The sequence below is a fragment of the Suncus etruscus genome, chromosome 3, assembly GCF_024139225.1.
Source record: "Suncus etruscus isolate mSunEtr1 chromosome 3, mSunEtr1.pri.cur, whole genome shotgun sequence".
Classification (NCBI taxonomy): Eukaryota; Metazoa; Chordata; class Mammalia; order Eulipotyphla; family Soricidae; genus Suncus; species Suncus etruscus.
The window spans coordinates 164,714,879-164,727,291 of record NC_064850.1 but is presented as its reverse complement, the minus strand read 5'-3'; the positions used below and the strand labels follow the sequence as shown (position 1 = coordinate 164,727,291).

The 12,413-nt window shown below is 37.6% G+C and overlaps 2 protein-coding genes across 4 annotated transcripts in view; one reads left to right on the top strand and one right to left on the bottom strand.

The window, feature by feature from the left end:
* The window catches only part of RPRD1A (regulation of nuclear pre-mRNA domain containing 1A), a 1,137,547-nt gene that overhangs the window by 502,860 nt on the left and 622,274 nt on the right, over nucleotides 1–12,413 (top strand). The window lies entirely within an intron of this gene.
* The window catches only part of FHOD3 (formin homology 2 domain containing 3), a 514,974-nt gene that overhangs the window by 112,433 nt on the left and 390,128 nt on the right, over nucleotides 1–12,413 (bottom strand). For both annotated transcript variants that reach the window (XM_049769642.1, XM_049769643.1), the window contains one exon: nucleotides 3,942–4,076. In XM_049769642.1, coding sequence (XP_049625599.1) covers nucleotides 3,942–4,076 — 135 coding nt within the window. The remainder of the gene's footprint in view (nucleotides 1–3,941; nucleotides 4,077–12,413) is intronic.

Here is a 12,413-nt window from a genome sequence, read left to right as displayed (position 1 = left end):
CCAATCAAAGTTTTAGTTTGTGTGGTCAGTCACTTTGTAGCAGAACATTAATTTTCCTAAAGAATTCTGACATTGGTGTTTTCCATGCTGAAACTCATAATGCAGCCTGTCTGCTGCTTCTTTGTACACTCTTAATAAAGTCAGTCAGGACAACTATAGGAAGCTCAGGAGAAAAACAAGCAACAAAGACTCAAATTTCTTATCATTTATAAACATTTATCCTAATAACTTTCCAAACTAGAAATATTTTCCACAATGAAAGAAAGTTAAGAACAACTGCATAAAAATAAACACAGATAAAGATGTTTTGACAGGGGAAAAGGCAAATGTCTAACAAACCAATGGGATGCTGATGGAAGGCTAGAATAGAAGCAATCTAAGAAGTGCTAAAGTATCTCCATTTGCCCTTCTGAATTTGATATCATTTACATATTTTAAATTTTAGAGTAGAACCACAGTATATTAATTTTAGAAAATTAATAGTAGTATAAGACCCATCAAGATTATTAGCATTCCTTTCTGGATAATAGTTATTTTGCCAGGATCTCCCTGTGCTCTTAAATGACAAATGGAATGTTTGGGAACAAGATAAAACAATATACAGTTAGGAGAATGTTTCTGGAGATAGTTTCAACCAGCACTGCCAATGAGATCTACACATATACAGCAGCATATATAAATATTATTCCCATTACACTAACATGAATCACAGAGGCACTATCAATTTTTTCAGTTGAATATTTTCTATTGTTGTGTTCAAATTTTTCTTATTTTTCTCTCATTCATTTTATAATTGAGCACATACATTTTTACTGTAGTTTACTTAATGTGTATATATTCTTTTCTGTTTGTTTTGTTTTTTTGGGCCACACTTGGTGACACTCAGGAGTTTCTCCTGGCTATGCGCTCAGAAATCACTCCTGGCTTGGGCAACTATATGGGACACCGGGGATTGAACCGAGGTCCTTCCTAGGCTAGCGTGGGCAAGGTAGACACCTTACCACTTGCACCACAGCTCTGGCCCCTGTACTTTCATTTTTATATCAATTTTGTTGCATATTTATCTCACTTGTTTCATGATTTCGAAGAACATGTTTTAGAATCACAATTTAAAGTCTTCATTTGAAAATGGCCCCAAGAAGTGTAAATTTATCCTCTTTTCTCTTGAGTTAAAATTGTAATGATTCTCTGTATTATAAGCTTTTGTGGATGGAATTCTGTACAATTTAAATAATTTTACTGAGATGCTGAATCTTATTTATATTCTATAAATAATCACAATTGTTTTAAATAATCAACTAGATTAGATTCAACCTGTAAATTCTAACTGTCTTCTGATAATGGCTCCAATATAAGTTGATTTTCAAATATTTTTAGTGCTATTCAAATATTAGGACATTGTGTATGCTACTCAGTCCTGCCCAACCTGAGTACTGTTTCACTCGTGCCCTGTTATCAAAGCCTCCGTGTGGATCTGGAGTTTCATGTGCACAGATCAGCAATGAGTTCAGGCACAAGTCTGGATTCTACTCATTGTGACTTTCTGGGTACCCTTATCATTGCTGGGTGCCCTTACCTCTCCCATTTTGATTTTCAACCAGAAATCTTGGGCATCATTTCTCCTTCTCTGATATTCTACCTGCATCTAGAGCAGTGCAGCAGGAGAATACACTAAAAAAAAAGGATCTGCCTAGGGCTATTTGCATGGCTATTTTGATCAGAGGAGGAATTCCTCACCCTCAGAGCCAGAAATACTTGTGTAGACACTGCCTCCCTCCCAGTAACAATACAGTTGGTTAAGCAAGAAGACAAAATTATAAAAACAAAGGGCATTTCTTCTAACCCTAAATTATTTTTTCACTAAGCCCTAATTCAGACCAAAAAGTCTTTGATTGTTCAAAGGACACTTAAAGCATGCCTCTGCCTGCCTTTGCACACAGGCTAGATAATATATTTAAGTGGCAAAGATATCAAATGTTGGAAATAGAAGACTAGTCTTCTTCCCCAATGCCCCCACTTCCTTTTGCACAACAGAATTTTCAGACCCTGAGGTCTGAAATTTTGAATGTCCATGGTTTATGAATGCATTCAGCAATGCAGTAGAGGGGGAGGTATGCTGACTCAATTTTTCTTAGAACTGATATTGTGGGGCTGTAGAGATAATTCAGTAGGTAGGGCATTTGCTTTGCATGTAGCGAACTCTGGTTCAATCCCATAGTACCCTGATCTGCTCCAGCTGTGATTCTCGAAGGCAGAGCCAGGAGTATACACTGAGCACAGAATCCCAAACAACAACAACAACAAAAACACAAAAATAACGAGTACTACAATGGAATAGTTTTTAACCAAAATCTTTAGGTGTATAGACTAGACTCTGAATTTTCCATGTGTTTCAGTTATATTCTCTGCAGTTATTTGGCAGTAAAATATGCAAACTCCTCAGTAAGTCTAAAATCAGGAAACATTTAACCTGTCTCAGTGGTCTTAAAAATTGATCTTTCCAAAAGTGATAACTTCCAGAACTGTCTCTTGAGAAATGGTGCATATAGATTTGGTATCTTCATGTATCATTTTATAGAGTAAGACAGCTCAGGTCTTGCCACATTATCATGACAAAGGGAAATGTTGATTTACTTCATGAAGCTCATTAATCCTTCTTATTAAAGCATGGCATTTCACCTACAAACTCTGTTTTTGTTTTCATGTAGTACTGAGGGTAGTTAAGTTAACTTCAGTGTTACTTAGAGTCTTATCATTTCAATGCTTCTATATAATTTTCCTTAATCCTCAAAAAGTTAATAAAGCTATCAATTCTCACTGACAATGTTTTACATTCTTTGTAGGTATTAATGGGAATATAGTTTGCCAAAATCACTGATTTGAAGAAACAGCAGAGATGAGGTGAGAAAGGAAAGGAAGTAAAAGAGATTGTTGTGGAGAGGAGTAGGGAGACTAGTAAGAGAAAGATGAGAAGGGAAGGGACAAAGTGAGTGGCAAGAAGAGGAGATAGAGGGGCCAGAGCAGTGGCGCGAAGCAGTAAGGCATTTGCCTTACAAGTGCTAGCCTAGGACTGACCACAGTTCAGTCCCCGCCCCGCCCCGTCCCCCCCCCCCCCCGTGTCCCATATGGTCTCCCCCAAGCCAGGAGCGATTTCTGAGCACATAGCCAGGAGTAATCCCTGAGCGTCACCAGGTGTGGCCCAAAAAACAAAAACAAAAAAAAAAAAAAACAAAAAAATGAAGAGGAGATAGAGCCATAGTAGAAGGAATTAAATGGGAGAACGGCACAACAGTATACACAGAGCCCAGGGAAAGAGTGGAAAGAGGTTGACAAGCTGAAGGAAAAATCAAGCAGGGTACCCCTGAACTCAGCAGGGGTAGGTGGCCAAGGCAGGGAACCTGGAGAGGACCAGACTCAGCATCACATTTTTGAATCTAGACAGAGACCAGGGACCAGAGCTCAGTGAGACAATCAGCATAGGCTTTTTTCTCCCAAAGGAGGAGAGATTATTTTTAAATACATGTATAGCAGACTGTTACAGGGAGAAGAAGCAAACCAGAAAGTGGGAGGTTTTCTTATTTTACAGGCCTCCAATAAAATATGAATAAAACATGAATAGCTGTAGGGGGAAGTGGCAAATTAAGTTAAGACAATTAAGTTCAGTGTCTTCAGGAAGGCCTGGTTAAGACCATTTTAGATAATGGAAGACCTAAGAATCCATGAGTCCTTAATTGTATTTAGCTAGCTGTGCTTCCTGCCAGATGGTTAGAGAGCAAAAGTCTAACAAACCAGATGTCGCCTATTTCAGGTATATCTTGCTCTTCTTGGAAAAGAGAATTGGAATCTGAAGCAAACACAGAACTTTCTACTTCCTGAATATTAGGACCACCGAGTAATGAAGACCCCTGATATGATCTTCAAAGTTTTAGAATCCCACTTACTTGAATTTGTTTCTTTCTTCCCGTTCTATTCTCTGTAGCCTTTCTTCTCTCTCCTGCCGCCGTCGCTCTCTCTCGGCTGCCAAGGACTCTTGGTGCTGCCTAAAGGATGATGTGAGAAGACCACTTGGTGATGACCTAAGGATACAATGAGTTGATTTGCTTAGTGGCTTGGCTTGAGATGAAAAGTGCCGAACAAGGAATCAATGAGATCCTCAGAACTGAGGGTTTGCTCATTTCCAGACAGTACTGGGAGACATGGGGAGTGCCTTAGTTCTTTGTTTTAGGACCTTCCTCTGTAAATAAAGGTAAATAACTTGTTGCATGTGCTCAGAGGATCAAAAGGTTATATATACAAAATACTGAGTATGAGGCAGAGTACATAAATAGTCAGCAATACTGGGACTATTCTTACTAAAAGACATTCAGGGATAGGCATGACACCTAAATACATTCTTTCACCTCTCCTATATGTCCCCTGTCTACATCTATATAGCTACAGCACACACCCATGCTACATATTTTTAAAAAGGCCATGGCATTTTGATGGAATCACTATCATGCCTACATGTCACTTTGACATGTAGTAAAAGTATTTTTCCATATACAACCTTCTTGATATACCAGTATCAAGGAATTTTGTCATTTTACAATAAGGTTTTGAGTGACAGATGATCAGAAAAGATGTAGAATTCAGGACATTTCATTCTATGTAAAGGCATATCCAACACATCATGTTCAAAGAACATTCCTGGATCCTGGTTAATAGTCAGACTGCCAACTCATGGTAGAATAACAAAATTGTTATGTCTGCTGTGGAAGATCCAATAAGGGTGTCAGAGGAAATGTCATCAGGGGAATAGATGGGAGAAGGAAAAATTAGGTAACCATAAAAAATATAGGGGTTGGTTGGAACAGGAGTAGATGGCAACAGGAATCTGGTGCATTTTTACTGCATTATTGGTCCTTTACTTACTAATAAAAAATCCACTTCTAAAATTAAAAATCCAAATATTTCTGAACTACAACTTGGGTGAAATCATACTTTAATTCAATGAGACTATACCTGCTGGAGAACAAACTCAGCATGAGGAAAATAGTGACTCTTGTAGCACACATGTTTGGTCAGAAAACCTAATAATCATTCTTCCTAGAAAAGGCAAGTCACTTCAAACTCTCAATCAGAGGTGTGAAGAAAAGTATAAGGAAGAAACCCTATCTCTGACAGTCAGAGCAAGGACAAAACCATATACCATATTCTAAGCTACTATAATCATCCTGAACTTACATATAGATAAAACTTAATTTATCTTCTACATAATGCCCAGATTATCTTGTATAACCTCTCTCTTGTTTAAGCTACTAGGTTTTTTATTTCCTGTTATGTGCAGCCTAACCTAATCAGAGCAGAAGGTTTTACAGGATCCCTTTGCAGTGACTCACATATATTGTTATGACAATATTTGCTCAACTTCATATAACCAGTGACCATATACAATCGTCTGTCCCAAATTAGAAAAAGCACAGTGTTTAAGGCGTTGCATACACTCTATGCACTGAACATCTGCCTGAACATCAAGAGAAAACATAATGAGTGATGAAGGCCCCTGCTTTGATTTTCAAAGTCTGAGAATACCACTTACTTGAATTTGTTTCTTTCTTCCCATTCTATTCTTTGTTCTTCCTATGCTTTTCTCATTATATTTTTTACATATTCTAGCCTAATTTTTGTCTGTAATCTACTTTCAGTTAACTTTTGTATATTGTGTGAGGTATGGATCCATTTTCAATGTTTTCCAAACTACCCAGTTATCCAAGCACCATTTGTTGAAGAGGATATGATGTGGATGGTGCTTAAAAGATAACATAGAAACAGTCAAAAGTAGTTTGCCATATTTTTATTATTTTTTATTTTAGTTTGCCATATTTTAGCAGACAGTAGTCACTATTGCATAATTATTACAACTTGTCTTTCAATAATACTGACAGACTATTTAAAAAGTGTCACATAATGGATGCATCCTATTTTTTGCAAAAAAAATAGGCATAAAATTGACATAAAATCTGTGATGATCATGTGGTGAAATATAATAATATGAACATTATGCTGTTATTACCATGAAGTTTAAATACATGCAAAACAAGATTTAGGGATATATGCATATTTAGTAAAAATATATGGAAATGATAAACACCAAATTCATGGTCATCTCTAAAAGAAAACCAAAGAAATGAAACCTTAATTTTATATGTAATATTCTTTATTATTATATATTTTTGGCAATTATCTGTAACTTTCTGGAAGCCTTAAACATATCTAAGACATTTTATATTTCCTTACAAATCAAAACTCCCTCTTGGGTAAACAACTCATATTTAACATCAAATATCTTTGAAGCCCTAAGCTATCTGAGCATCAAAAGCTATACAGTTCAAAATTTAAGCACAAACAAGACTAAAGTTCTCTGCACAAGACAATTACTTTAAAGGTTTCTCCAATTAGGAAATTCAGTCAGCACCATAGGTCTATGCAGTACCACATCACTAGGCCCAAAATTGAAGCATCTGATCCAGAGAGTACAGAGAGGGAGTGACCTCAGGTCCTTTGAGCACTGCTTACATGTCCCTCTCCCCTAAGAGAACAATAATAAGCTGACACCAACATTCATCTAGTATGGTAAAAGTCTCTCTTTATGAAGGAATCCTGAATAAATTTTTATTATTCACATTGTTTTTCAGGAAAATCTCTACAGTGTCTGGAAATTGTTATGCTATTTAAACTTGGACAGTATAAAACCAGCTATGGTGTCAAGGAAGAAACACGTAGAGTACCAAAACCTGAGTGAGTGTAACCAGTTTCTCAACCTCTCTAAAACTCAGTTTACTAGTTCTTAAATGGAGACAAAATTACTCCTATTCACGAAGTACCACAATGCTAAAACAAATGCTTATGTTAAATTTTCTCAGAATAGCATCTGGGCCACTGTAGACAATCATTGGTAAACACTTCAGAGTGGGAGTCAAATGCATTTGTGGCAAGGGACTTGTACTTCAGTCTTGAAGATTAAGTCTGAAATAAGGGCAGTAGTTCCAATCTTAAGGGGTCAAAGTAGGCTGGATTCTACCCTGGACTTTCCAAATTACCAGCTAGGTCAGACTATTTGCCAGTAGGAATGCACCTGGAAAGCTGACGTCAGGTGCAGTTGAGTGAAGCCAAATAGGAACGCAGGTGGCCAATGCTACACTCTGAGTGAGAAGAATTCTATGCTCAGTCATGGCTGTGCCAGGCTAGAGGGTCTGTCCAAGAAAATCCATCTGGGTAAAGTTTCCATCAATGGAGTGTCTGAACCAAGAAGTCGTTTCACTGAAATATAGTTGGTAATATAGCTAGCATTTATGGAAACAGTAAGATGTGCCAATTATTTTACACAAGAAGCCTCTTTAATTCCTGCATCTCTTGCACTAAGTTGTCTTATTCCATTTAGAGATGATCAAACTGAGGAATAAAGAAGTTCCATTTAGGATGCAGCAGAAATGGACCTTCATTTTTTTTTTATTTGAGTGTGGGTACTCCCAAGAGGGACTCAGGGGATACAAAAGCCATTTTTTGGATATATTCAGGCAACAAACCTGACAGTTCAGTGTCTGGGCTCAAGGCTGCAGAGATCTGGGCCTTTAGAAAGGCCTGGTAGGCTAGAACTTGTGTTAACCAAAGTACTCTTGATATTAGGAAATGTTTCATCATGTTCTGGGAGGCCCACATTATTTTGGTGTGTAACCATTTTGGAAGACAGTTCAGAAAATTTTTTAAAAACTAAACATGCACCTTCCAAATAACTCAGCATTTTGTTTCTAACACTTATCTAAGAGAAATAAAAAGTTTCATATAAAAATGTAAATAAAAATGTTCATAATCAAAATTTGTAACAACTTAAATATCCATAACAGGTAGGCATAAATTGTGTAATAGTCATACAATGGAAAGAGTTCTCAAAATACAAAGAAATAGATTTCTCAAACTACAACAAAATAAATCTCAAAACAATTATACTCATTGAAAGAAGATATCCTTCTCCAAAAGTACATACTGCACTGTTACTCTGATATAAATGTAAATGCAAAGTGTAGAAAATGCAAAGTTATTGATAATAATAGGAAGGAGTTCAGTAGTAGTTTGGGATAAAAGGAAAAAGTCATACAAAGAACACAGACTGTGCTGGGGGAATGGATATGTATATTATTCTATTGTGGTAATGATTTTAATGATATACACATATGTTATATATGTTACATATATATGCAATTTGGGGTTTATCAGGTATATAATAAGAGTTATTTTAAAATATATGCTTGAACTTTGTAGTTTAAGTAAATTTCTATTTGTAAAATTAAAAAAATCAATGCTTTTATTTTAAAAAATAGAATCTCTGGTTATAAGTTAACAAAAGTCCAAGTTGAAATAGCTGCTATTTTAAGTTATCAGCTAATATAAAAGAAATTTATCAAGAAAACTTAGACAAGGGCCAGAGCAGTGGCGCAAGCAGCAGGGCTTTGCCTTACACGTGGCTAACCTAGGACAGACATCAGTTTGATCCCCCAACAACCCATATGGTCCCCCAAGCCACGAGCAATTTCTGAGCACATAGCCAGGAGTAACCCCTGAACATGACCAGGTGTGGCCCCAAAACCAAAGCACGCACACACACACACACACACACACACACACACACACACACACCAAAAAACCTTAGGCATTATAAATACTAATAAAATGGCAATTGAATGATTAAAATACATAAGCTTGCCCTCATAAACTAGCCACACAGGGGAATCATGGGGCCAAATGACACCGAAGAGATGACTCTGAGTTAAATCTTGCTAAAAGATATATCTGCTTGCCCTGAAACCAGAAAACAGAGGTTCTAATAGCTTGGCTTACCAGCACTCTCACCCCACCCTTTACAGAACAAAGATTATTTCACAGAGTTCCTGGAAATCCTCCCTTTCATGAACAAAGACAGTGCCACCACCATTTGCACAGAAGCAATTACTGGGCCCTGGCTCATAATAGTTTCCCAGAGGTGCAACAGTACCCCCACTTTGGGAAAGACAATATCCTTGCTCTCTGGATGAAACTAGCCACTTAGTCCAGTCCAAGAAATAATCACCTTGACTCTGACATTGACATTGTCATCCTGGAGACAGGTACCATCACCAACGTACCCTTTGACTTTGATTTTGACAAAGCTCATCACCTTGGACTTTCTTAAGCCCATCACTAGCGGCTTCCATGTAAGCTGAGCATCCTGGCCAAGGAAAGGAGGAGCAAGGTTCATACAGAGCACTATTGAGACCTGTGTTGTGGAATCTATTCATGGGTAGAGCATGAACCATTCCTTCAGTCCTTCACAGGTAGTGCCTGTCCACTGGCCCTTCTGCAGGCACTGACCCAGGTATACAGCACTTTTTTGCCATTCCCCTTTACTTTCCACCCTCTGTTCAAGATCCACTGAGTCTTCCACCCAGAAGGAGATCAAGCCTCTCCTGTACAAGTACAATCTGAATGAAATCATTATGGGGTATTTTCCAACAGTTGTGATTGCCATAAGCACCTTGGAGTCCCACAGTTTCCCGGAAGACGAAGCTCCATCCTTTCTGTTCTCTAACTCTCAGTTCTAGGAAAATACTACTCTTTTGCCTTGTATAGATCACTCTTCTCTAAATATCATATTACTCCCAAACAAGTTTCTCCTGGTTCTCTAGAATCAAATTTTAAGAAATGTTCTAAATAGAATATTCATTTGATTTACGTACCTTCCCTCTTCCCACCCTCATTCTACCACCAGGTAAATTCAAGGGAAAGCTACAACATATTTTGGAGCTGTGCCTCAATTTCCTATCCTACTTATCAGAAGTGATCCTCATGAAGAAGGAGAACCTGTGATAGTCCCTCCCCTTATAACAGAATCTCTCTTTTTACTTAAGTTTTATTATTCACAATATTTATTACACTGGAAAAATTATTTGCTGATAGCTTACTTTCTGCCACTGGAGGTTGAACTCAGGAACGTGAAGGTGGGATCTAATTTGATTAGTGCTGGATTCTCAAGTACAAGGTTGGTACATTATGAGTCAACAGATACTTCTGAATGGAACAAATGTGTCTGACAACTCCCAATAAAGAGGTTTGTAGTTGTTATCAACTATAAGCCAGTAAAATGGCATTGAACAAAAAGTAGAATATGACAAAATTGGGAGAAGTCACATTCATAAGTTTCTATTTCTTTATCTAGTTATACACATGCATATGTAAATGTATTACTTGATACAATTTGCAAAATCCAACCAGTGCTCAAGAATAAAACACAAGCAGCCTCTTACAGTAAGAAAGCTTATTTAATCATTGCTAGAATTTGAGGGAAGGAATGGAACAACAGAGCGAGGGTGTAAACATTAGGGACTCATCGATTTTATGAAAAGGAACCACCTCTAATACTAATTTTCTTTCTATAGTTTCTGTACAATGACAGTACAAAACTAATGTAGCCAAATGACATAGTGACATCTGGAATCTAGCCATGATGTACTCTTCTGGGAACAGTGGTGAAAGCACATGAGCTCATTTTATAACACTGAATAACAGTAAAGATTGTGAGTGATCCACCAGCTGTTACTTTTCTTATTTGTATGCCCTTGCTACAGTTCACACCTAATTCTATTATGTACAATGTTCTTAGGAAATGTGAAGAAATCAAGTGAATGAAGAGAGGAGAGATTAATGAGAATACAGAGCACATATGAAGAAACAGGCCTCATATAAGCCTTGCATGTTCATAGTTGCAACCTGTAGGGTACAAGTATATGCAGGATGGTGAAGATTATGAGTAAAAAAGATGGAAGGTATTTGTATAACTCAAGTATGAAGTTCTATAGGTGATGTTAATAAGGTCAGGCTTAACAGATGAGCAGTTGGAATCATTCAAAGTCTTAACACAGGAAGTTACCTTCTTAGATCTGCATTTCACAAAAGACACAAGAATATATGGCTATATATACAGCAATGTATAGCTCAGGCAGGAGAGATACTTGAACTTCATCTTTGATAATAGGAATAGAGAGGAGTCAGATCCAAAGAAGGAAAATATGGGGGGGGGGCCAGAGAGATAGCATGGAGGTAAGGAGATTGCCTTGCCTGCCAGGAGCAATTTCTGAACGTAGAGCCAGGAGTAACCCCTGAGTGCTGCTGGGTGTGATCCAAAAAAACAAAACCAACCAAAAAAAAGAAAAAAGAAAAATATGGAAAGAGGAAGATTCTGTAGTGCCTGGTGAGGACCTAGGGTCTGCCTCCAAGACAGAGTTGACACCAATCTCAGGACCACTAATGCCTATAGTAGCGCCATGAAACTGCCTTTAAGAAGACAAACCTCCACTGTAAGTTTATTCTGTCAATGGATCCAATGCTTCTCTTGTGCACTTTGGATGTAACACAATTAATTAATCAGGACCACATTTTGCCTTACAGGGACTTATTGTTTGTAGCCAGATTGCTATCAAGAACTAGCAGCATGCAAGGAGGAAGTCTCCTTGAAGCATGGTATAAGAAGCACACATTGTCTTTGTTTGAGCAGCAGGACCAGTCAATACTGGTATCGTTCATTTCCTGTTGGCAGTTGTGGAAGGGACACTGCTAATTGTGATCATGTAAAAAAAAAGCACTTTTTATCCCTTATATATGAGATTTAGGATATTATTGGTATTGTTTGATGGTTTTGTGTTTTTTTTTATTTTAGGCCACACCAGGTGATGTTCAGGGTTTATTCCTGGCTTGGGGAATCATATGGGACACCAGAGGATTGAACCATGATCCATTCTAGGTCAGCTTTATGCAAGGCAAATGCCCTACCACTGTGCCACTGCTCCAGCCCCTTGCATTGTTTTTAGATCAAATTTGACCAACCAATGAAAACTTTTAAAACTGGAGCATGATTAGCCAATAGGGCCCTCAATTATGCTATAATAACTTTTAAAGTATCATATCAGGGGTCTTCAAACTACGGCCCACGGGCCACATATTGTATTTATTCCCATTTTGTTTCTTCACTTCTAAATAAGATTTATCAGTGTGCATAGAAATTTGTTCATAATTTTTGTTTTTACTATAATCTGGCCCTCCAACAGTCTGAAGGACAGTGAACTGGCCCCCTGTTTAAAAAGTTTGAGGATATAGATCAAGTGAGAGAACACAGTCAGTAAGTTTTGGGGATCCAGAGAAGTACATGAATCATATGCCTAGATAAAACATTGGCTTGTAAAACAAACAATAGGCCCTTGAGGCTTATGTAGATACTAGCAACGACAAGAAACAATAGAAGTCAAAACAGACTAAAACCCATAAGGACAAAAAAGACACAGGCAATAGCAAATTAAATTCAGGACAGTAGTCAAATGGTCTGCCAAGTAGGTAAAAGCAACAGA